This window comes from Heterodontus francisci, chromosome 4 (genome assembly GCF_036365525.1).
Source record: "Heterodontus francisci isolate sHetFra1 chromosome 4, sHetFra1.hap1, whole genome shotgun sequence".
Taxonomy (NCBI): Eukaryota; Metazoa; Chordata; class Chondrichthyes; order Heterodontiformes; family Heterodontidae; genus Heterodontus; species Heterodontus francisci.
In genome coordinates, this window is record NC_090374.1 from 199,752,214 (window position 1) to 199,776,804 (window position 24,591).

Here is a 24,591-nt window from a genome sequence, read left to right on the forward strand (position 1 = left end):
AAACTATCAAGATCTGATTCACAGCCCAACCTGCTGGCTTCAAATTTAACTTGGCGAGATGGGGGCGATGGGTGCAATAACTCTGCTCCCAGGAGGCGGGTTAGCGATTTAAATGTTATAATGAGGTTGTGTGCCTCATATTTAACAATCATTTTTAATTCAACCCTAGCCTGCCAAGTGCCGGGAAACCTGGCAGTTGAAGGTAAGTGAGGACCATTGGATCGAAGAGGGAGGTGCCTTTCAGCGTACCTTCTGGCTCAGTTTACCTGCGACACCAATCCACTCCCCGCACCCACAACCCCTGATGGAATACCACCCTGAGCCTTCCAAGCTCCTCCACCGACACTTCCGATGGCACTGCCCAGTCCTCACCTTGAGGCCTCCGATCTCCGATCTCATCCACAATTCTTTCAATTTCCCCATGACTCTGCGATCTCCCCCAACCCTTGCGATCTGCCCCGCCCAACTGCCTGAGTCCTCTGATCTCCTCCAACATAACCCTTCCAATCTCAGCACAACCTGCCCTCTACAAATCCATACAGACTGCTCCTAATTAGCCCATATATGTTATTATATATATTGGCTATCCCTCGCAGGGGAGGATATTTGCCTTCCATGAATCCGAAGATGGCTGATGAGGCCAATTCGGGACCTACACGATTTTGGCATGCTGGGCATTTGCTGTCCTGTGGGATGTCTGGTCGTGTATTACTAGTTCGGGTCATGACTTCTTTCCGCCGCTCTCGCTTTTCCTCTTCATTTTGTCGTTGTTGGGTCTCAAAACGCTGGGATCCTGCCCACAGACTCTGCCTCCATCTGGTTCGGTCCAGGGTGATGGTCTCCCAGGAGTTGATGTCAATATTGCATTTCTTCATGTTCGCTTTCAGCACATCATTGAAGTGCTTCTTTTGTCCTCCTCTGATGCGTCTGCCTTGACTGAGCTAGGAGAAGACCACCTGCTTTGGGGGCCAGGTATCTGACATCAGAACTATATGACCAACCCAACAAAGCTGATGGTGGATAATCACAGCCTCGATGCTTGTGGTGCCTGCTTGTGAGAGGACATTGATGTTGGTGCGCCTGTCTTCCCACTTGATATGTAGGATCTTCCGCAGGCAGCGTTGATGAAATGACTCCAGTGCTTTGTGGTGCCTTCTATACATGGTCCATGTTTCAGCCCCGTGCTGTAAGGTAGGGATCATGACTGCATGGCATATCATGAGCTTGGTGTCAAGTTTTGATGTCGTGATCTTCAAACACTCGCTTGCTCAGGTGGCGATGCTGGATTTCTTTGTCAATGTCAGCCTTCTGTGAAAGAGAACTTCCAAGATACTGGAAGTGTTCCACATTTTCCAAGCACTCATCATAAATTCTGGGGCTGGGGTGTGTGCATTACTGATGGAGGACTTTGGTCTTCTGAATGTTGAGGGTGAATCCCATCTTCTCATATGCCTCAGTAAATATGACGATTCTCTGAAGATCCGTTTCCAACACAGCACTAACTGCAGCATCATCAGCCTACTGGAGCTCAATGACGGAAGTCAGAATGGTCTTAGTTTTTGACTGGAGTTGCCAGAGATTAAATAGTTTACCGTCCATTTGATAAATAAGCTGCACTTCAGCAGAGAGCTCGTCTCTTGTCAGATGGAGCAAAGCTGCTACGAAGATTTTAAAAGAGTTGAGGCGATGACACAACTTTGTTTAACTCATGTCTTAACCTCAAAGGGGTCTGCAATGGATTTGTCGTTAAGGATCACAGCTCGCATATCATCATGAAGAAGGTGAAGAATGGTGATGAATTTTGGAGGGCATCCATACTTCAACAGAGTCTTCCAAAGTGCCTCACGATTTAGAGTCAAAGGCCGTTGACAAGTCAAAAATGCTATGTAGAGAGGTTGATGATGTTCGTGACATTTTTCTTGTAGTTGGCGAGTGAAAATCATGGCCTAAATCCACATTAAGATTTGGGGAGTAGTTCTTCAGAAAATGTACGGAGTCAGTTCAGAAGGTTTCTTGGTAATTATCTTTCCTGCAATGGAGAACAGGGAGATGCCTATGTAATTTCCACAGCTGGATTTGTCCCCTTTCTTGAAGATTGTCACAATCATAGCACCCTTGAGATCATTTGGGACTTCCTCTTATTCCAGATGTGTAGATTGAGGGCTGGAGCTGTAATGTTAGTTCCTCTCCTCCGGGCTTAAAGATTTCAGTGGGGATTCCATCACCTCCTGCTGCTGTGTTGTTCTTCATTTGTGTGATCACTTTCATCACCTGCACAGGATATCATTAATGTCAGCGAGATGCTGAATTTCCTTTGCCTTGTCTGGCCATCACACCTGTTCATGTTTTGGGTGTTCCTTTGTACCTCTGCATTTGCTTGTTGGTAAGCCAGTTTCTTTTGTTTTGAAATTGGGTCATTCTGCCAGGCACAGAAATTCTTGCGCTTGTGATCAATCAGTTCATTGATAGCCTGATAATTTTCATCAAACCAGTCCTAATGTTTCCTGACAGAAAATCCAAGTGTATCTTTGCAGGCAATGATGATATTGGACTGAAGGACATCCCAAGCGCTCTGGACACTATTCTTCTGTTCTTGATTGAAGTTTGAAAGTTTTTCCCTAAGGCATTGTTGCAATCGGTCTCTTTTGATTGGATCCTTCAGAGCTTCGATGTTGATCTTTTGTGGACACCTCTTCTGTTGCATCTGTCGTTTGGGAGCCAGTTTGATGGACATGATTGAATGAATAAGTTGATGATCGGTCCAACAGCCATCAGCTCCTGCCACTGCTCTGATGGTACCTTCGCGATTCCGGGCACAGATGATGACGTAACCGATCAGGTGCCAGTGTTTGGACCATGGGTGTTGCCATGACGTTTTGTATTTGTTCTTCTGGCGGAACAGGGTATTGGTGAAGATAAGTCCATGTTCTGCACATTTGATAAGGAGAAGAATGCTGTTGGAGTTGACATTTCCAATTCTTTCCCTGCCAATGGTTCCATTCCAGAGATTGGAATCCCTTCCAACTCTGGCACTGAAGTCTCCGAGAAGAATAAGCCTGTCCTCCTTCGGAACCCCACAGACAGCATGGTCAAGTCTGGCATAGAAATCATCCTTGGTTTCATTGCGGCGTGTAGAGTTGGGGCATATGCAGTCATCACGGTGGCGTACTCGCCCTTTGCCAAGTTGAAACGAAGACGCATTTGTGCCTATGGTCTATCCACCTGACAGATAGCTAGCCTCCTAACCTGGTTGGCTGCAGCCGGGAAATGTTACATTAGGCAGGACCTGAGAAAAGCTTATTCTTCGGAGTTTCCTGACCTCAAAGCAGCCCCCATAACTCATATTAATATACAGCCCAAAGTGCACAGACCAAGGACACTGTACATATGGATTTTGTGATAGCGTTCAACTAGATACAGGCTTAGGAAATTAAATCACATAATATTAAAGGAAATGAAGCCTCAGGAATAACAGTTTGATCAGAGGACAAAGAACCAAGCGTAGAGGTAAAATTTGCAGATTTAAGGGATGTCAGTAGCGCTCTGCCCCAGGGATTTATGCTGGGACATTTTACATTCCCCAATTTTATTACCAATGTGCACAAATGGAAAGGGATGGTACTGTAATTTACTGCTGGTGTCAATCTAGGATAACAAACTGTGAGATGGTAGGAGGATGAAGACGGAGCGTGAAAATGGTGGAGATACAAATGCATTTAGCAATATATGAAGTAGTATCTTTGGGAAAAGAGAGCAAAGGAGTGTACACTGAAATGATTAATTTCCTACAGAGAAGTGGAACAGAAAAATCTAGGGGTACAGACACATTGGTACTGATTTTAACTGTGTAATTGAGTGGGTTTTGAGTGAGTTAACATCTCGCCCATTGGACTGAATCTTAAACTTCAAAAATGGGTGGATTGGGGTCAGATGGCATGTTAAAACTTTAAAAATCTCAAATCCAAACCCAACCCACGTGCTTCCATATTTAACAGAAGCGAGCAGCCAACCCAGTCTCAGAAAGGCAGGTTGGTCAATAAAATATTCCAATGAAGCTAGCAGCTTCCTATTTAACCTGTTCACCTCGCAGACATCGGGAAACCCAGCACCTGATGGCAGGCAAGGAGAGCTTTGGGGAGAAGGTGAATGCTTTTCTCCAGCCCCCAAACTCCACCCCCACCTCACACAGGTTGGGGATCGGTTATCCAAAGCTCCATAGTTGGGGATCAGTGCACCCCCAACCCCACACCTCTTGTCAGAGACCTGACCCCAGCACTCCCCCACTAGCAGCAGCAGGTGATTTACCTGCAGCTCAGGCTGCCTCCATGATACTCCCCACCCGACTGGAACCAAGCCTGTCAATTAGGTTGACTTCCGGGTGGGGAACCTGTCAAAGCAAAAGTACGCACACTGTGAAGTCAAAACTCCACACCAAACCCTAACGTCTGGACTGCCCAACAAAAATTCTGAAATATCTCCACCCCAAACCCCACCTGCCCACCCCCTGTCCCGTTGCTTAACTAACCCACCCATCAAGATTCAGTCCATAGATCTTCAAAGATGGGAGTGCAGATTAAAATACAATAAAAGAGCAACTGGGGCATTGAATATACAAAAGGAAGCCAGGTTGAGTTTGTATAACGGTTAGCACACAGTTGGAGTATTGTTGCACTCCCCTACAGGAATGATACTAGAACCATGGTAAGGTTACAGTAAAGATTCACAACATGATATCAAGGAATACAGATCATGGTTATTAAAAGGGCTCGAAAAATTTGGGCTTTTTACATTTGAAAAGGTAAAGTTAAGAAGGGATCTAATTTTCAAAATCATGAAAAATTTTGGAAGCTTGATTAATGAAATATTGGGGCTTGATCAATGAAATATTGGGGGTAATTGTAACCCCCCCAAACATGGGTGGGTTTGGGTCGGGTGGGAGGTTAGATTAGATTAGAGATACAGCACTGAAACAGGCCCTTCGGCCCACCGAGTCTGTGCCGAACATCAACCACCCATTTATACTAATCCTACACTAATCCCATATTCCTACCAAACATCCCCACCTGTCCCTATATTTCCCTACCACCTACCTATACTAGTGACAATTTATAATGGCCAATTTACCTATCAACCTGCAAGTCTTTTGGCTTGTGGGAGGAAACCGGAGCACCCGGACACAGGGAGAACTTGCAAACTCCACACAGGCAGTACCCGGAATCGAACCCGGGTCCCTGGAGCTGTGAGGCTGCGGTGCTAACCACTGCGCCACTGTGCCGCCCTAGTTAAAATGCTAAAAATTTAAAACAAGAACCTAAACTGCCTTGAACTTGTCAATTTCCAGTTTTAACAGAGGCAGGATAAGGAGTGCGTGACCAAAGCATTCCCAGAATACGGTCTGTCACTGAAATCTTATAAGGAGACTGTATGCCTTCTTTTTAACAGTATTTCAATTTTTAACTCATGCTGGAAAGGTTTCTCGGGCCTCAAGACACCCAGCAAGTAGGAGGTGAGAAAGGATGGATCCCTAAAACTAAGTGCCATTGAAACACTGCTTGTGGGCCAAGAGGAACAAGAATGCAGCCCCCCGTCCAACAAGCTTACCTAGAAGCTCCCCAAGATCTGTCTTCTCCCCCCTCTGCGATCACTCCTCCCAATCACCATCTCCACCCTGTCCCTCCATGACCAGATCCCAACGGGAGGCACAGTGGCGCAGTGGTTAGCACCGCAGCCTCACAGCTCCAGTGACCCGGGTTCAGTTCTGGGTACTGCCTGTGCGGAGTTTGCAAGTTCTTCCTGTGACCGTGTGGGTTTCCGCCGGGTGCTCCGGTTTCCTCCCACAGCCAAAGACTTGCAGGTTGCCCCTAGTGTAGGTAGGCGGTAGGAGAATGGTGGGGATGTGGTAGGGAATATGGGATTAATGTAGGATTAGTATAAATGGGTGGTTGTTGGTCGGAACAGACTTGGTGGGCCGAAGGGCCTGATTCAGTGCTGTATCTCTCTATGATTCTGTGACTCTAACCCTTAACCATCATCTCTCCCCACTCCCTCCCCCCACCACTAGAACTCCAACAGTGATCGCCCCCAACCTGCTCTTCTGCTGTGTCCTTCTGTCACAGACTTTTCCACCTGGCAGGCAGCCAATCAGGCTAACTGTCAGGCAGAAAATCTGGAGGAAAAAAGTCAAATGACGGCCTGTAGTTAAAAACTGCAGGACATTTGGGAAACCCATATTTCCGAGTTTCTTGTCCCTAAGCCCTCACTCCTTGCCAGCCCTTCCACTACAAACTTGCAGCCCCATTTATATCAGGAACATTGTTTCCCTAGATGGTGAGTCATTAAGCAGGCAAATTAGCAATAGAAAAACAAAGATGAAAGCTAGAAGTATTATTTTATACAGGTGCTTTTCAAAGTACTGAATTCTTTACCATAATCAGCTGTTGAGGCAGAGACAAAAATAATTTAAAATGGCATTTAATAAGCATTTGAATAGAGCAGATAGTTAAAGAGATGGAGAAAGGGCAGCCAAATAGGATTGAAGCTGACAATGGAAAGCTTGCTCTGGCCCAGATACGATAGCAGAACGATTTCTCTCTGTACAGAGATAATAATGGTAGCTGTGACCCGAACCAGGGCTGCATATCCTTGCACACATGCTGAAATGCATGACCTATGTGGATGGTACCATTCAGTTGCACAGATGGCAAGCTTCCTTGGTAGCATATCATGTAGCACTGCTTCTAATTCAGTGGGCAGCCAAGAGCTCAGGTGCTAGGTTGCTCTATCACTTATCTGAGGACTTATTCCCACACTTAGTATGGATATCAAGACAAAGATTCTGACAAAGACGTACTCAATATCAACTTGAATCAAACTCAAACTAGACTCAACAAAAATCTATACCTGTAAAAAACCTTGAGCAATAATTGATTCCTCTTGATCTTCAATCCAAGCCAAAGGCACTGATGAAGGAAGAAACTCCAACGCCTAGAAAACATGTCCAACATAATCACTTGAATTGGATACCACAATTATTGTTTTTTTTCTAACAAACTATCCACAACACGCAAGCTACAAAAATTAAAAAAATTACAATTTTATCAGTGCTTTAGAAAATGGTGCCTGTGGATAACTGGGCACTCAGATTTTTAGGTCATGTCCCCTCTTGCAATTATCTAAGTACGATATATGCTTGCAGACATTTTCTAAAATGATTTGGTATCTAATCAGGGAGACAGATCTGAAATAAAAACAGAAAATGCTGGAAACACTTAGCAGGTCAGCCAGCAGCTGTGAAGAGAGGCCTTTACAATGGTCATCAAATGAATAAAAATAAATAAATCAGCCTGAAATGCTAACTCTGTTTCTCTGCTGCTTGACCTGAACTTTTTTCCAACATTTTCTGAATTTATTTCATATTTCCAGCATCCACAGTACTTTGCTTTTGAGACATTTATGAAGTTTAGTTCCTGACTTTATAGATTAATAGACTGCATTGTAATATAACTCAGTTTTGGTGAAAAAAATGAGCGAGATAACAATTAAGAACATCTTCCCTACTTAAGTACATTCATGGACAAAACTACTTATCACAGCAGTAAATACATAGTTCCATACCATGTACAATCAACTTATTCAGGCGGTTTATAGGTTAATGGGGTACCACAGGAATTTTTAAAGACAGGGCAAGTCATTTAGGTGTGCCTGATAGGTACCTTGTTTATTCACAGCAAAAGTTTAGAAGATGTTAGTTGTTGTCTAATCAGAATCAAGTCTCATCACAGCATCACTACAGGAGATATAATGTAGTCCTTGCACACCAGTGCCTGATGTGCTATGTGCACCAGTGCCCAAATGAGCTGAACTCACGATAATGCACTTGGTCTCCCCTCTCCGCCAAAGAGCACAGATATGCAGTATTAATCTTCCAGCCTGCACTCCCCACAAGCAGCAGAAATATAGTGATCAAACTGCAATATGCACCAGCCAACCCTCCTTCCACCCACCTCAGTCAAGCAACTGCCTCTCCAATAATGACCATCAGCTTTGTGACTGGAACCCAGCCTTCCCCTCTTCCACTGAATATCACTTAGCTGATTAACTTAACTTCCCTGTCCTTTCTTCAATTTTCTTTTCATCTCAACTTCACCCTCCCTCTGTTTTCCATTGCTGTCTTGCACCACCCCCTCCTCTTTTTCATCCTCCGCTTCACCACCTCTCTGTTCCTCACCCTTCCTGGTCCAATTCAATTATCACCCACCCTCTAGCCTCGCTTTAGCTAAGAGCTGCACTTGGTCTTGACGCCAATTTCCAGCTGACATAATGAATGGAGAACTCCTTTTGGCCTCAGCATAAACTTCCACTATAACTTTATGCTGGTGTGACAGTGCACAATTCATTAATATTATGTGAATATTATTACAAGGAACTGAAGGCAAGATTCCACATGCTCTTACTTGTAATGCACTGAGCTTCATATGCCTGGACAGATCAGTAAGAATTACAGTGAAGACCTACCATGGTCTCAAGAGAATAGCAGTTTGTTACACAAAATACGTATTTACTACACAGAGAGGCAACACTTTAGAAAGGGTGGACAGCAAGACCCAATCGCAACTAATGGCAGAATGGGAGAATAAGCCAGAGGATATCACTTTTCGTATCCCTAGTCACAACTTGGAAAACTTATAACAGCTCTAAAAGACGGCATACTCAGATAGGTGTCTGATCTGGTAATGGAAAAACAGTCCTGTCCAAATGTGGACCAACTTGCCCCATTACTAAAATTGTTCACTGCATAATCTAAACTGCTGTGAATTCTTAACATAATTTACTACGCACAGATCTCTAAACAAAGTTCACATAAACTGCAATCAATTTATTTTCTTCAGACATAGAGTATGTGTCATTAATAGTGCTCTACCTGGCAAGTGTACAGGCATTTGCCTTCTCAAATCCTTATGTTCCTTCTAGGTGCTTCCCCAAATGAGCAGGATTGGAAAAATGCTAATATAATGCCCTTAATCAAAAAAGGAGGGAGGCAGAAAGTAGGAAACTATAGACCAGTTAGTTTAACATCTGTCGTTGGAAAATTGTGGGAATCCATTATTAAGGAAGTAATAACAGGACATTTAGAAAGTCAAAACACAATTCATCAGAGTCAGCATGGTTTTATGAAGAGTAAATCGTGTTTGACTAATTTGCTAGAGTTCTTTGAAGATGGAACAAGTAAAGTGGATAATGGAGATCCTGTAGATGTAGTATATCTGGACTTCCAGAAGGCATTTGATAAGGTGCCGCACAAAAGTTAATACACAAGGTAAGATCACATCGGGTTAGGGGCAATTTATTAGCTTGGATAGAGGATAGGCTAACCAACAGAAAACAGAGAGTCGGGATAAATGGGTCCTTTTCTGGTTGGCAAGATGTAACTAGTCGGGTGCCACAGAGTTCGGTCCTCGGGCCCCAATTATTTACTATCTATATTAATGACTTGGTTTCAGGGACAGAAGGTACTCTAGCCAACTTTGCAGATGACACAAAAATAGGTGGGATAGTAAGTTGCAATAAAGAAATAAGAAATTTACAAATGGATATGGATAGGTTAGGTGAATGGACCAAAATCTGGCAGATGGAGTTTAATGTGGCTAAGTGTGAGGTTATCCATTTTGGCCGGAAGAATAGAAAGGCAAATTATTATCTAAATGGAGAGAAACTTCAGTGTTTCAGTGCAGAGGGATCTGGGTGTCCTTGTGCATGAATTGCAGAAAACTAGTATGCAGGTACAGCAGGTAATAAGGAAGGCAAATGAAATTTTGGCATTTATTGCTAAAGGAATAGAGTATAAAAGTAGGGAAGTGTTGCTGCAACTATACAAGGCATTGGTGAGACCACACCTGGAGTATTGCATATAGTTTTGGTCCCCTTACTTGAGGAGGGATGTAGTTGCATTGGAGGCAGTTCAGAGGAGGTTCACTAGATTGATTCCAGAGATGAGGGGTTTGTCTTATGAAGAGAGATTGAGCAATTTAGGCCTTTAATCTCTTGAGTTTAGAAGAATGAGAGGAGATCTAATTGAGGTATGTAAGATGATTAAGGGGATTGACAAAGTAGACGTAGAGAGGATGTTTCCTCTTGTGGGGCAACCTAGAACAAGAGGTCATAGTTTTAGGATAAGGGGTAGCAGATTTAAAACAGAGATGAGGAGAAATTACTTCTCTCAAAGCGTCGTGAGTCTGTGGAATTCACTACCCCAGAATGCAGTGGATGCCGGAACACTGAGTAAATTTGAGGAGATAGAGGGGCGGCACAGTGGTTAGCACCGCAGCCTCTCAGCTCCAGCGACCCGGGTTCGATTCTGGGTACTGCCTGTGTGGAGTTTGCAAGTTCTCCGTGTCTGCGTGGGTTTCCTCTGGGTGCTCCGGTTTCCTCCCACATGCCAAAGACTTGCAGGTTGATAGGTAAATTGGCCATTATAAATTGCCCCTAGTGTAGGTAGGTGGTAGGGAAATATCGGGACAGGTGGGGATGTGGTAGGAATATGGGATTACTGTAGGATTAGTATAAATGGGTGGTTGATGGTCGGCACAGACTCGGTGGGCCGAAGGGCCTGCTTCAGTGGTGTGTCTCTAAAAAAAAAAGACAGATTTTTAATTAGCAAAGGTTTAAAGGATTATGGAGAACGGGCAGAAAAGTGGAGGCTCGAGGGGCTGAATTGCCTACTCCTGCTCCTGGTTCTTAAATGAGCTGGCTGTTTGCTGCGCATTAGTGCATAACTTCTTGAATGAAGGTGGCCCCATATATCCTTATGCTGGGTTCTGACAAGGTCCTTCAATTGCTTGTGCCATATCCAATGCTGCAGTGACGAGCTGATCCTGCCCATTTCATAACACAACTTGCAATGGGTTAGTGAGCAGCTGGAAGAACAGGATTGTCTTGGGAGATAGCAGATACATCCATACTGTCATGAGTCATCTCTTGCTGCAGGGCACTCCCTTAGCATGTCCAGTGGTTTGCAGACTTGAAAGTAGCAATGAGACATCAAACCTCATACCTTAAAGTTCTCCCTATCTGATCCCCCGGCATGTTGAAGCTCAACAAAGCAAGTTCTCAGATGATTGCGCCTCAAGACCTCAGTAGCAGTCAGAGCATTCACAAGGTTGCTGGACCCCACAGAAACTAAACTGCCCATCACGTATCCCAACGTGTGTAAGAGTAAATGAACATATATCACACCATAAGACCTGGCTAGAAACATGCTTTTTTACACTTAATTTTACAGATACAAGTGTGACAATATTAACAGATTTTATGACAGCTGGCAAGTATGCTCTTAAGCTACACGAGCATGCATGCAAATCTATGACAGAGCAGAAAGGTACTTCGCATGTGGGCACAGTAGCAAGTTGATGGAAACTTTTATTGTGTACCCATCTACCCTGTCTATGACTATTCTGGCTACTCTTACTTTGGTAGCTTTCCTAACGTAAGCAAACTTCTTTCTCATCTTCTCCCATGATACTTTGTTTGGCCACACCATGCAAACCAATTCATAGTTTTATCCAAACAGACAAGATTTCCTTTTACCTGCTTCTTGAAAGAACAATTTGACAGCTGCATCAATAAATGCTCTGTTATTCATGCCTCCTGCACCACTGTTTTGTCACAATTTCCTTTGACACTTCAAATTTGTGTGTAATAAAACTTCTCTCCCCTGTATTGTCAGCAACAGCTCTATGAGTTATCATGGTGCAGGAAATGCACCCTAAATTATGTGACCTCCCAGTACCAGATCCAGTCTAGGCAATAAATAAATGAGCCCATTTCCAGAGGATCACACAAGTTTAATCTTTTCCAAAAGATGCGAACACAAAGTTCGCAGTCCTAACACTCTAATGCCAGAACAGGAAATTTGATCCCACGGTTTTCACAATAAGCATTCATTATCTCGTGTACTTAACCCTACTGTGAGCATGAGCATGCCTGGGCGAATGTATGCAGATTGTGAGTTGCCCAAGCGTCAAAACCCCCCTCTCGGCCTTTCTGGTGGGGTCCAAAGGAGTGCAGAGCACGACGTTTGGCACCTGTATGGCTGCAGGAACTGCCGGAAACATGCCAAAGGTGACACATGACCGCCTACGGGGTTCTGCTCCGGATTTTTTGTTAGGGTTTACTCCTTTAGCCTTGGACTCTCCCGAGACACCCACAAGGCAGTGGGGTTGTTAGTGCCCGTGCCCAGGGATAGGTGGATGCCAGAGGGAGGAGAGGGTACGAGGGGGAGGGGTGGAAGGAAGGGGGAGGAGTGGAAGGAAGGGGATGCGAGGGGAGAGCTGGGAAGGGGGTGCGAGGGGAGAGGGGAATGAGGGAGGGGGGAGCTGAGAGGAGGAGCTGGGAAGGGGAAGTGGGGGGGGAAGGGGAAGTGGGGGGGGGGAAGGGGAAGTGGGGGGGGGAAGGGGAAGTGGGGGGGGGGGGAAGGGGAAGTGGGGGGGGGGGGAAGGGGAAGTGGGGGGGGGGGAAGGGGAAGTGGGGGGGGTGGGGGGGGGGGGGAAGGGGTGCAGATAATAAAACATTTCATCAGTTCCCACCATCGACGCCGGGAAAGCTCATCCGCGTCCTCCAGTACCAGCAGGAGTTCGCCGACATTGCGCTGCAGATGCGCTACGAGCTGCACACCTCCCGCGGGCGCTTTGAATTTGTGGCAGAGGAGCTGTTCCGCGATGGAGTCAACTGGGGCTGGGACGTGGCTTTCTACGTGTTCGGGGGCAACTTTTTCTCAATGCTTCCCCTCTGCACTAGTCTTATTTCCCTAAGGTTCCGCTGCTCCTTCCTCTCTGCACTGACCTTGTCTACTCTGAGGCACAGTGTGGCTTTCGAGCATTGACATGCTGTTCTCCCTTCGTCAGCTACAGGAGAAATGCCGAGAACAACAGATGCCCCTTTACGTTGCTTTCATTGATCTCACCAAAGCCTTTGACCTCGTCAGTAGACGTGGTCTCTTCAGACTACTAGAAAAGATCGGATGTCCACCAAAGCTACTAAGTATCATCACCTCATTCCATGACAATATGACAGGTACAATTCAGCATAGCGTTGCCTCATCAGAGCCCTTTCCTATCCTGAGTGACGTGAAACAGGGCTGTGTTCCCGCACCTACACTGTTTGGGATCTTCTTCTCCCTGCTGCTCCCACATGCATTCAAGTCTTCAGAAGAAGGAATTTTCCTCCACACAAGATCAGGTGGCAGGTTGTTCAACTTTGCCCATCTAAAAGCGAAGACCAAAGTACGGAAAGTCCTCATCAAGGAACTCCTCTTTGCTGACGATGCTGCATTAACATCTCACACTGAAGAGTGTCTGCAGAGTCTCATCGACAGGTTTGCAGCTGCCTGCAACGAATTTGGCCTAACCATCAGCCTCAAGAAAACGAACATCATGGGACAGGACGTCAGAAATGCTCCATCCATCAATATCGGCAACCACGCTCTGGAAGTGGTTCAAGAGTTCACCTACCTAGGCTCAACTATCACCAGTAACCTGTCTCTCAATGCAGAAATCAACAAGCGCATGAGAAAGGCTTCCACTGCTATGTCCAGACTGGCCAAGAGTGTGGGAAAATGCCGCACTGACACGGAACACAAAAGTCCAAGTGCATCAAGCCTGCGTCCTCAGTACCTTGCTCTACAGCAGCGAGGCCTGGACAACGTATGTCAGCCAAGAGCGACGTCTCAATTCATTCCATCTTCGCTGCGTCTGGAGAATCCTTGGTATCAGGTGGCAGGACCGTATCTCCAACACAGAAGTCCTCGAGGCGGCCAACATCTCCAGCTTATACACCCTACTGAGCCAGCGGCGCCTGAGATGGCTTGGCCATGTGAGCAGCACGGAAGATAGCAGGATCCCCAAGGACACATTGTACAGCGAGCTCGCCACTGGTATCAGACCCACCGGCCGTCCACATCTCCGCTTTAAAGACGTCTGCAAACGCGACATGAAGTCCTGTGACATTGATCACAAGTCGTGGGAGTCAAGTTACCAGCGACCGCCAGAGCTGGCGGGCAGCTATAAAGGCGGGGCTAAAGTGTGGCGAGTCGAAGAGACTTAGCAGTTGGTAGGAAAAAAGACAGAAGCGCAAGGGGAGAGCCAACTGCGTAACTGCCCTGACAACCAATTTTATCTGCAGTACCTGTGGAAGAGTCTGTCACTCTAGAATTGGCCTTTATAGCCACTCCAGGCGCTGCTCCACAAACCACTGACCACCTCCAGGCACTTACCCATTGTCTCTCGAGACAAGGAGGCCAAAGAAGAAAGAAGAGCATGAGCAAAACATTTTTGTTGCTGATCCCTGCACCAAAAGCACTAGAGGGAGAAAAACAGAACAAAAAGACAGCTTAAAATTATTAAAATTAATTACCAGCAACAATTTGTTCCATCCTATAATCTAATCTTTGCATTACTAATTTCTTCAGATTACTCATATAAACTGTTTGACCTTTACTTTTACAGTTAATGGAATGTTTTGACGTCATAACATATATGAATGTAACCGAGTGATCCATTATGATGAGCACAAAATCCAAACAAGTAATCCAAAATAAATAGTTTTTCTGTGGGAGAACCTGCAAAGACTATCTTAAGATCAGCAAACATATTCTGTGATGTTATCTCTACAATACCTTGTCTGTTGACTGAATGGGCTCTTCTATGAGAACCATGCTATCTACATCAGTTTCCTTCTTGACCTCCAGGATTGGGCGGCAGCAGACCATGGTGACACTGATAGGCAAGTCCTTCAGAATACTGACAACATCTTTGTGATTCTGACCTAGGAGTGGTAATCCATTCACCTAAAATACAGCAAAGAACCATATGAATTCCTGAATAAAAACTAATTAAAAGTGTTCGTTAATTAGAATATTAATATCTTAAATGCAACACACTTTTTCTCCTAGTCATCTCAATTTATCCTATAATTTTTAGGCTGTGTTATCATTATGCAATCAGTTCAGTACACTCAATATTAGACATTAATGTTTAAATCTTTCATGAGAAAACATCAACAAAAGTATGTGATGGGAAAGATTGATTGAAAGTATATTGTTGGCTAACAATTGCCCTTAAAAAATAAATTGGATACACTGCTCAATGAGAAAAAAAATCTATTTCCAAATGATCTACAATTGTACATTTGATCTAGTGAATCTACTAATTTCTGTTCTAACAGGAAATCACATTCAAAAAGCATTGCAAAGTGATATTTTCCTTGTACAATTGTTCAAGTGTAGTAAAATGCCAATATTTCATGACTTTTACTTTCCTCAACACCACAGGAAGGCGGTGGTGTAGTAGTATTGTCACTGGACGAGTAACCCTGATCCCAGAGGACCCATGGCAGAAGGTGGAATTTGAACTCAATTAATAAAAAAAAACAGAATTAAAAAAGCTAGTCTAATGATGGTCAAGTAACCATTGTCGATTGTTGCAAAAACCCATCTGGTTCACTAATGTCCTTTAGGGAAGAAAATCTGCTGTCCTTCCCTAGTCTGGCCTACATGTGACTCCAGACCCACAGCAATATGGTTGACTTTTAAAATGCCCTCTGAAATGGCCTAGCAAGCCATTCAGTTGCACCTAACTGCTAAAAAGTTGTTAAGGAATGAAACCAGATGGACCACCCGGCATTGACCTAGGCACTGGGTGCACAATTTGGGTCTCCTTAGCTGAGGAAGGAAATAACTTGCTTAGAGGAGGTGCAACAAAGATTCACAAAGAATGATTCCTTAGATGAGAGGGATATTGAGTAGAATGGACCTATAATCTTTGGAGTTAAGAAGAATGAGAGATTGAATTTAAATCCCAATTGCAATGTGGGGACCTGGTTGAAATATTATAAGGTATCCCACCTCTTAAAAGTGGGATATAGACATGCCACGCACACATTACTGTGTCCTTGAGAAGGGGGTGATGGTGAGCCACCTTCTTGAACCCCTGCAGTTCATGTAGTGTTAAGTGCACCCACAGTGCTGTTAGGGAGGGAACTCCAGAAGTTTGACCCAGCGACAATTAAGGAATGGCGATACATTTCCAAGTCAGGATTGTGTTTAGTTTAGTTTAGTTTAGAGATACAGCACTGAAACAGGCCCTTCGGCCCACCGAGTCTGTGCCGACCATCAACCACCCATTTATATACTAATCCTACACTAATTCCATATTCCTACCACATCCCCACCTATCCCTATCACCTACCTACACTAGGGGCAATTTATAATGGCCAATTTACCTATCAACCCGCAAGTCTTTGGCATGTGGGAGGAAACCGGAGCACCCGGCGGAAACCCACGCAAACACAGGGAGAACTTGCAAACTACACACAGGCAGTACCCAGAATTGAACCCGGGTCGCTGGAGCTGTGAGGCTGCGGTGCTAACCACTGCGCCACTGTGCAGCTATCCACATTGGCAGGAAGAATAGTGAAGCAGCATATTATTTAAATGGAGAGAGATTGCAAAACTCTGTTGTACAGAGGGATCTAGGTGTCCTGCTACATAAATCACAAAAGGTTGATATGTAGATACAGCAAGTGATTAGGAAGGAAAATGCAATGTTGTTATTTATTGCAAGGGGAATAAAATATAAATGTTGGGATGGTTTGCTACAGTTGCATAGGGTACTGGTGAGACCACATCTGGAGTACCGTGTACAGCTTTGGTCTCTATTTAAGAAAGGATATAAATGCACAGGAGGCCAGGAGGCAGTTCAGAGAAGTTTCACTTGACATACCTGGGATGGGGGGGGGGGGGGGTGGTTATCTTATGAGGAAAGGTTGGACAGGTTGGGTCTGTATCCATTGGAGTTTAGAAGAATAAAATCCTGAGGGGACTTGGCAGGGTGGATGTGAAAGGATTTTTCCTCTTGTGGGAGAGACTAGAACTAGGAGACACAGTTTAAAAATAAGGGGTCACCCATTTAAAACAAAGATGGGGAGAAACTTTCCTCTCAGGGTTATGAGTCTTTGAAACTCTCTTCCTCAGAGAACAGTGGAAGCAGGGTCATTGAATATTTTTAAGGCAGAGGTAAGCACATTCTTGACTAACAAGGGAGTCAAAGGGTATCGGGGGTAGGCGGGAAAGTGGAGATGAGGCCACAATCAGATCAGCCATGATTTTATTAAGTGGCAGAGTAGGCACAAAAGGGCCAAGTGGCCTACACCTGCTCCTGATGCCCAGTTTTGAGTTGCTAGATCTGTTTGAAATCTATCCCCTTTAGCACGGTGGTAGTGCCACACAAGAACACAGTGGGTACCATCAACGGTGAAGATGGAACTTCATCTCCACAAGGACTGTGCGGTGGTCACTCCTACCAATACTGTCATGGACAGGTGCAGTTGTGAAAGGTAGATTGGTGAGGACGAGCTCAAGTAGGTTTTTCTCTCTTGTCGGTTCCCTCACCACCTGCCGCACACCAAGTCTAACAGCTATGTCCTTTAGGATTCAGCCAGCTTGGTCAGAAGTGGTGCTACAGAGCCATTCTTGGTGCTGGATGTTGAAGTCCCTGACCCAGAGTACATTTTGTGCCCCTGCCACCTTGAGTGCTTCTTCCAAGTGGCGTCCACCATGGAGGAGTACTGATTCATCAGCCGAGGCGGGGGCGGTAGGTGGTAATCAGTAGGAGGTTTCCGCATCCATGTTTGACCTGATGCCATGAGACTTCATGGGGTCCAGAGTCAATGAGGACTGCCAGGGCAATTCCCTCCCAACTGTATACCAGCTCTGGTGGATGGCAATGGCGGTGTTTGGGACATTGGATGTAAGGCATGATTCCGTAACTATGACTATGTAAGGCTGTTGCTTGACTGGTCTGTGGGATAGCTCTCCCAATTTTGGCACAAACCCCCAGATGCTAGAAAGGAGGCATTTGCAGGGCCACAGGGCTGGGTGTGCCCTTGTCTTTTCCAATGTCAGACGGTCAGTCCGATTTCATTCCTGCTTGACTTTTCTCTAGCGGTTGGCACAACTGAGTGCCATGCTAGGCCATATCAGAGGGCAGTTAATAGTCAACCACATTGTTGTGGATCCGGAGTCACATCCAGGCCATACCAGGTAAGGATGGCAGATTTCCTTCCCTAAAGGGCATTAGTGAACCAGGTGGGTTTTTACGACAATTGACAGTGTTTTCATGGTCACCATTTGTGAGACTAGCTTTTTCCTTAAATTCCAGATTTCTTAATTGAATTTAAATTCCATCAGCTGCTGGGATTTGACCCTGTGACCCCAGAGCATTTGCCTGGGCCTCTAAATTGCTAGTCCAGTGACATTACCACTATGCTACTGCCTCCCTCTCACAAACATTAACACAAATGTTATCTGTACAGAGAACATGGGCCAAATTTAAGCTTACAAAAGCAAAATACTGCAGATGCTGGAAATCTGAAACAAAAAATGAAAATGCTGGAAATACTCAGCAGGTCAGGCATTTATATAGTAAGAGAGAGAAACAGAGTTAATATTTCAGCTCTGTGACATTTCCATTTCTGTCTTTGTTCCAAATTTAAGCTTACCTCTAATAGCTCATCTCCACTATACAGTTTTCCATTTCGTCCCACAGGTCCCTCAGGGAGGATGGAACGAATATAATGATGCCCAACTGTAGCTTCCAAACTTATGCCCAGGCCACTGCTTTCACTGAACTTTGTTACTTGAGTCACCTGAAAATATAGGCATAACCCAACCCATCATTCTTGTTCTATTATCTAAAAGAAATTTCAAGTGAAAAATGAATGCCTGGATCTAACCAATACTATTAAAACTGTAGAGTTCTAGAATGTTGGCACAACTAATTGTTCTATGGGTCCCAAAATGTTGATGACCAGAAATCCAGTAATTTTTTCACTTCTCTCATGTCTAATTCATCTATTATTTTCATCCAAGTTTTATAGTCCAAACCTTTTTATGGATTTTGAATTCTTTTGAAAATTTCCAGTTATTTTGAAGAATGCATTTGGGTATTAACTTAAACTATGGAAGAATATCTCTGAACAACATGCATTTATATAGCAACATTAACGTAGTGGGGCCTTTAAAGGCACTTCACAGGAGCGTTATCAAAGAAAATTTGATACTGGGCCAAATGAGATGATATTAGGACAGGTGACCAAAAGCTTTGTCAAAGAGGTAGGTTTAAAGAAGTATCTTAAAGAAGAAGTCGAGAGGTGGAGAAACTTAGGGAGGGAATTCCAGGTGTAGGACCCAGCTAGTTGAAGGCATAACTGCCAATGGTGAAGCAAAAAAAATATGGGATGCACAAGAGGCCAGAATTGGAGAAGCACAGAGATCTCGGAGGGTTTTAAGGCTGCAGGAGATTAAAGAGATAGGAAGGGGGCAAGGCCATGAAAGGATTTGAAAAGGACAAGAATTTTAAAATCGAGGCTTTACCAGACCGACAGTCAATGTCGATCAACGGGCACAGCGGTAATAGGTGAACAGAACTTGATGTGACTTAGAACACAGGCTATAAAATTTTGGATCAGTTCAGGTTTACGAAGGGTGGAGGGTGGGAGGCCAGACAGAACAGCATTGGAATAGTTTAAGTCTAGAGATAACAAAAGCATAGATGAGGGTTTCAGCAGCAGATGAGCTAAGACACGGGTAGAGACAAGTGGTGGAAATGAGAGATCTTGTTGATGGAACGGATATGTGATCAGAAACTCATCTTAGGGTCAAATAGGATGCCAAGTTGATCTGGTTCAGCCTCAGACAGTGACCAGGAAAAGTGATGGAGTTGGTGACTGAAGAATAGAGTATGTAGTGGGGACCAAAGCCAATGGGGGTGAAATTGGTCTACTCCAGCAGTGTGAAACAAGCTCGTAGCAAACCAGCATCGAACCTTTGACTGTGGCCAATCTTCTTTCCACATGAAGTCCACAGAACAACAGTTCAAACTCTTTTTGGAGACTCATTTCCCAATCTCTGTCATTTTTTACTTGTTTTGAAATTAAAATGCTTGGTGTGGTGAAAAATGAGCTGGCAATTCACTATGAGCCCATTTCATGCTGTTGGCACAGACCAATTTCATCCCCAATGGCTCCAACTAGAAGTAGGTGGATCAAGATTATTATGTAACTGCAAAGGGTTTGTCTCGAAATGGTATGTCACAATTCAACAGTAGGCTATTACATGCAACCTTATTGGCTGGCGGGCAGCCATAAAGACGGGGCTAAAATGTGGCGAGTCGAAGAGACTTAGTAGTTGGCAGGAAAAAAAGACAGAGGCGCAAGGGGAGAGCCAACTGTGCAATAGCCCCGACAAACAAATTTCTCTGCAGCACCTGTGGAAGAGCCTGTCACTCTAGAATTGGCCTTTATAGCCACTCCAGGCGCTGCTTCACAAACCACTGACCACCTCCAGGCGCGTATCCATTGTCTCTCAAGATAAGGAGGCCCAAAAGAAAAAAAAAGAATATTGGATGCAGGAATCATTAACAAGAGGTGTATTTTTAATTTACATACCACAATTTCATATTTAGCTCCCAGAATCTCCTGCCATTTAACAGAAAGACTTTCCTCTTCTGATGAGCTGAGCTGAAATCCTAGAATGAAGAATTAACAAAGCAAATCATGTTTATTTCACTTAAGCTTTTTGTTATCTCACAATTATTTTTAAAAAGTATGTTGAAAAAATGCACATCTAATTTATTTGCCATTTGTTTTTGTAAATATGTTGCATTTTAGTCACTGCATTAAAAAATTCCCCAAAACAACAAGACCTATCTTCCAAACATTCTTCTCCCTCCTCCCTGCCACAACGTGCAGCACAAATGATCATCATACTGTAGATTCTAAAGATGAAATCAGCAATTCTTCAAGAAGCTGAATTTTGCCAATCTGAAATGGCTGAAACAATAATAAAAAAACTTTGACTAAACATTTTACAGGTTCACTTTCAGATGAGAACAATTATTTCTCCATTTTAAACACTTCAGTAACTTACCTTGTTGCTGAAAATGATCACTCTAAACTTATGGTTTCCCTTAGTGCATTATTTTGCATCAGTGCATATGTGCTGCTTTAATAAAGGCTGGGAATTGCAGGAGCAGGAGCAACCAGGAGCTATGTAAATATGGCAAGGCCACCAGGAATTTTAAAATGTAGTAATCTTAACACTGAACCAAATTTTAACATGGCTTGGCTATTTAATGGACGGGTTAGGCAGGGGTATTTATTTATAATACTTTTTTCTTTAAAACTACATCAAGCATGAAAATCATATTTTAGCTTTAATATCTGCAGTTTTTTTAACAAGAGATCTGACAAAATCCAGGATATAATGCTACCTATTTTGACAAAGTCAACAACATCTTTCAAACATAGCTCAACTTGGCTGTACAAATCTGCCTCCTCACCTACTCTGTGATCCTATTTTAACGTTTTGATGCCCCAGTACACCAATTCAATATTTCTTTAGCCATCTCCTTTCAAAATAGCTAAAATTCAATACAGAATTCGGGAAGAAGGCTGGGGAAGGTTAATTTCTGAGAATGTTCAGGGAAGGGTCTCATTTCTCTGCAGGCAGAGGTTGAAATGAAGAATCTACAAAATTGCCTTCTGATTAATTACAACATCTTGAGGGGACATACAGTGTAAAACACGAAGGAAAACGAACAAGCTTCAGTTTAGGAGGAATCTTGTAGACATGCCAATAGGATAATTAAGTTGTCAGTTCAAAGCTACATATTACTTGAGCCCGCTGGCACTGATGCATTTAATTTTACTAATTCTAAGGCCAGGAACTCCAATCTTAAATTACTCAATGATGAGAAAGAAGGAAGAACCAGGTTACAATCCCTGAAAGAACATCTTTTGTGCTATGGTCACTGCCCACAGAATTCCAGACAGTAACAAGATTACATGAAATTCCTACAGGCCTAGCCATACAAAAGTGGAACACAAAACTTCTTCGCATGCTTAAATGCTTTCACTCTTAACTGATCAGAAAGGTCATAGTTTAGAAGCATTAGAAAGGGATTGGCAGAAATTATGGCTGCAATATTTGACTTCTTAGTGCCCACATATTTGGCCCTACAAGTACTAATATGGCTCCAAAACAGTATATGCAACACATACACACACTTCTGTACCAGATGTGCTCGCTGCCATTTTGGTGAGGGCATAAGCTTATGTATAGGGAGTGTCTACCGGAAGCATGAAGAGGAGGCAAATCGTCATACCCTGATTTGACACCTTTTTGAGGTTAATGTTCCAGCTAACTCCAACTCTTAAACACACAAAGCCGAATATAGGTTCAGCGGCAGGAAGGATATAATAACACAAGAAATAGGAGCAGGAGTAGATCATATGGACCTTTGAGCCTGCTATGCCATTCAAACGATCGTGGCTGATCTTAGGCTTCAACTCCGCCTTCCCGCCCATTCGTCCTATCCTTTGATTCCCTTAGAGACCAAAAATCTGTCTATCCCAGCCTTAAATGTAATCAACGATGGAGCATCCACAACCCCCTTGGGTAGAGAATTCCAAAGATTCACAACCATTTGATTAGAGATACAGCACTGAAACAGGCCCTTCGGCCCACCGAGTCTGTGCCGAACATCAACCACCCATTTATACGAATCCTACACTAATCCCATATTCCTACCAAACATCCCCACCTGTTCCTATATTTCCCTACCACCTAACTATACTAGTGACAATTTATAATGGCCAATTTACCTATCAACCTGCAAGTCTTTTGGCTTGAGCTGTGAGGCTGCGGTGCTAACCACTGCGCCACTGTGCCGCCCATTACTTGAGTGAAGTAATTTCTCATCATCTCAATCCTAAATGATCGGCCCCTTATCCTGAGACTGTGCCCCTATGTTTTACATTCCTCAATTAGTGGAAACAATCTCCCAGTGTCTACCTTACCCAGCTTCTTCAGAATCTTATATGTTTCAATGAGATGGCCTCTCATTCTTCTAAACACCAGAGAATATAGGCCCAATTTAGTCAGCCTCTCATCATAGGCCAACCCCCTCATCCCAGGACTAATTTAGTGAAAGTTCGCTGTACCGCCTCCAATGCAAGTAAATCCTTCCTTAAATTTGGAGATCAAAACTGTACACAGTATCCATATGTACTCCAACCAAAGTCCTGTACAACTGTAGCTGTATTTCAATTCCCTTGCAATTAGGCGAGGCGGTGACATAGTGGTAATGTCACTAGACTAGTAACCCAAAGCCCCAAATTAATGCTCTGGGAACAAGGGTTCGAATCCCACCATGGCAAATGATGGATATTGAACTCAATTATTAAATCTGGAACTTTAAAAAAAGCTAGTCCTGTGGGATCATGAAACCATTGTCGATTGCTGTACAAACCCATCTGGTCAACTCATGTCTTTAGGGAAGGAAATCTGCCATCATTACCTGGTCTGCCCTACATGTGAATCCAGACCCACAGCAATGTGGCTGACTCTTAAATGCCCTCTGAAATGACCTAGCAAGCCACTCAGTTGCATCAAATGCAGTTGTATCAAACCGCTACAAAGTCTAAGAAAAGGAATGAAACTGGACGGACCACCTGACATCGACCTTGGCACCGGAAATGACAATAGCAAACCTAGCCCTGTCGACCCTGCAAAGTCCTCCTTACTAACATCTGGGGGGCTTGTGAGAAAATTGGGAGAGCTGTCCCACAGACTAGTCAAGCAACAGTCTGACATAGACATACTCACCGACTCATATCTTGCAATGTCCCTGACACCACCATCACCAACCCTGGATCTGTCACTGCCAGAGGGGGCGGCACAGTGGTATATAGTCGGGAGGGAGTTGCCCTTGGAGTCCTCAACATCGACGCCGGAACTCATGAAGTCTCATGGCATCAGGTCAAACATGGGCAAGGAACCCTCCTGCTGATTACCACCGACCGCACTCACCCACCCCCCAGCTGATGAATCAGTGCTTCTCCATGTGCAACACCAATTGGAAGAAGCAGTGACGGTAGCAAGGACACAAGGTGGGGGACTTCAATGTCCATCACCAAGTGTAGCTTGGCAGCATCACTACTGACCGAGCTGGCCCAGTCCTAAAGGACATCGCTGCTAGACTGGGTCTTCAGCAGGTGGTGAGGGAACCAACAAGAGGGAAAAACCTACTTGACCTCTTCGGCACCAATCTACCTGTCGCAGATGCATCTGTCCATGACAGTATTGACAGGAGTAACCACCACACAGTCCTACATCTGCCCGGCAATGTGGAAAATTGCCCAGGTATATCCTGTAGACAAAAAAGCAGGACAAATCAAACTCGGCCAATTACCACCCTATCAGTCTACTCCCGATCATCATCAAAGTGATGGAAGGGGTCATTGACAGCGCTATCAAATGGAATTTGCTCAGCAATAACCTGTGCATTGACGCTCAGTTTTGGTTCTGCCACGGCTACTCAGCTCCTGACCTCACCACAGCCTTGGTCCAATCATGGACAAAAGAGCTGAACTCCAGGAGTTGAGGTGAGAGTGACTGCCCTTGACATCAAGGCAGCACTTGACCGAGTATGGCATCATGGAGCCCTAGCAAAACTGGAGTCAATAGGAATCGGGGGAAAG

At 44.3% G+C, this 24,591-nt stretch overlaps 1 protein-coding gene across 14 annotated transcripts in view; it reads right to left on the minus strand.

Moving 5' to 3' along the window:
• The window catches only part of LOC137369472 (multiple PDZ domain protein), a 419,370-nt gene that overhangs the window by 238,550 nt on the left and 156,229 nt on the right, over nucleotides 1-24,591 (minus strand). For all 14 annotated transcript variants that reach the window (XM_068030740.1, XM_068030727.1, XM_068030738.1 and 11 more), the window contains exons 13-16: nucleotides 20,497-20,576; nucleotides 18,550-18,696; nucleotides 14,669-14,839; nucleotides 6,901-6,984 (exon numbers count right to left, since the gene is read on the minus strand). In XM_068030740.1, coding sequence (XP_067886841.1) covers nucleotides 6,901-6,984; nucleotides 14,669-14,839; nucleotides 18,550-18,696; nucleotides 20,497-20,576 — 482 coding nt within the window. The remainder of the gene's footprint in view (nucleotides 1-6,900; nucleotides 6,985-14,668; nucleotides 14,840-18,549; nucleotides 18,697-20,496; nucleotides 20,577-24,591) is intronic.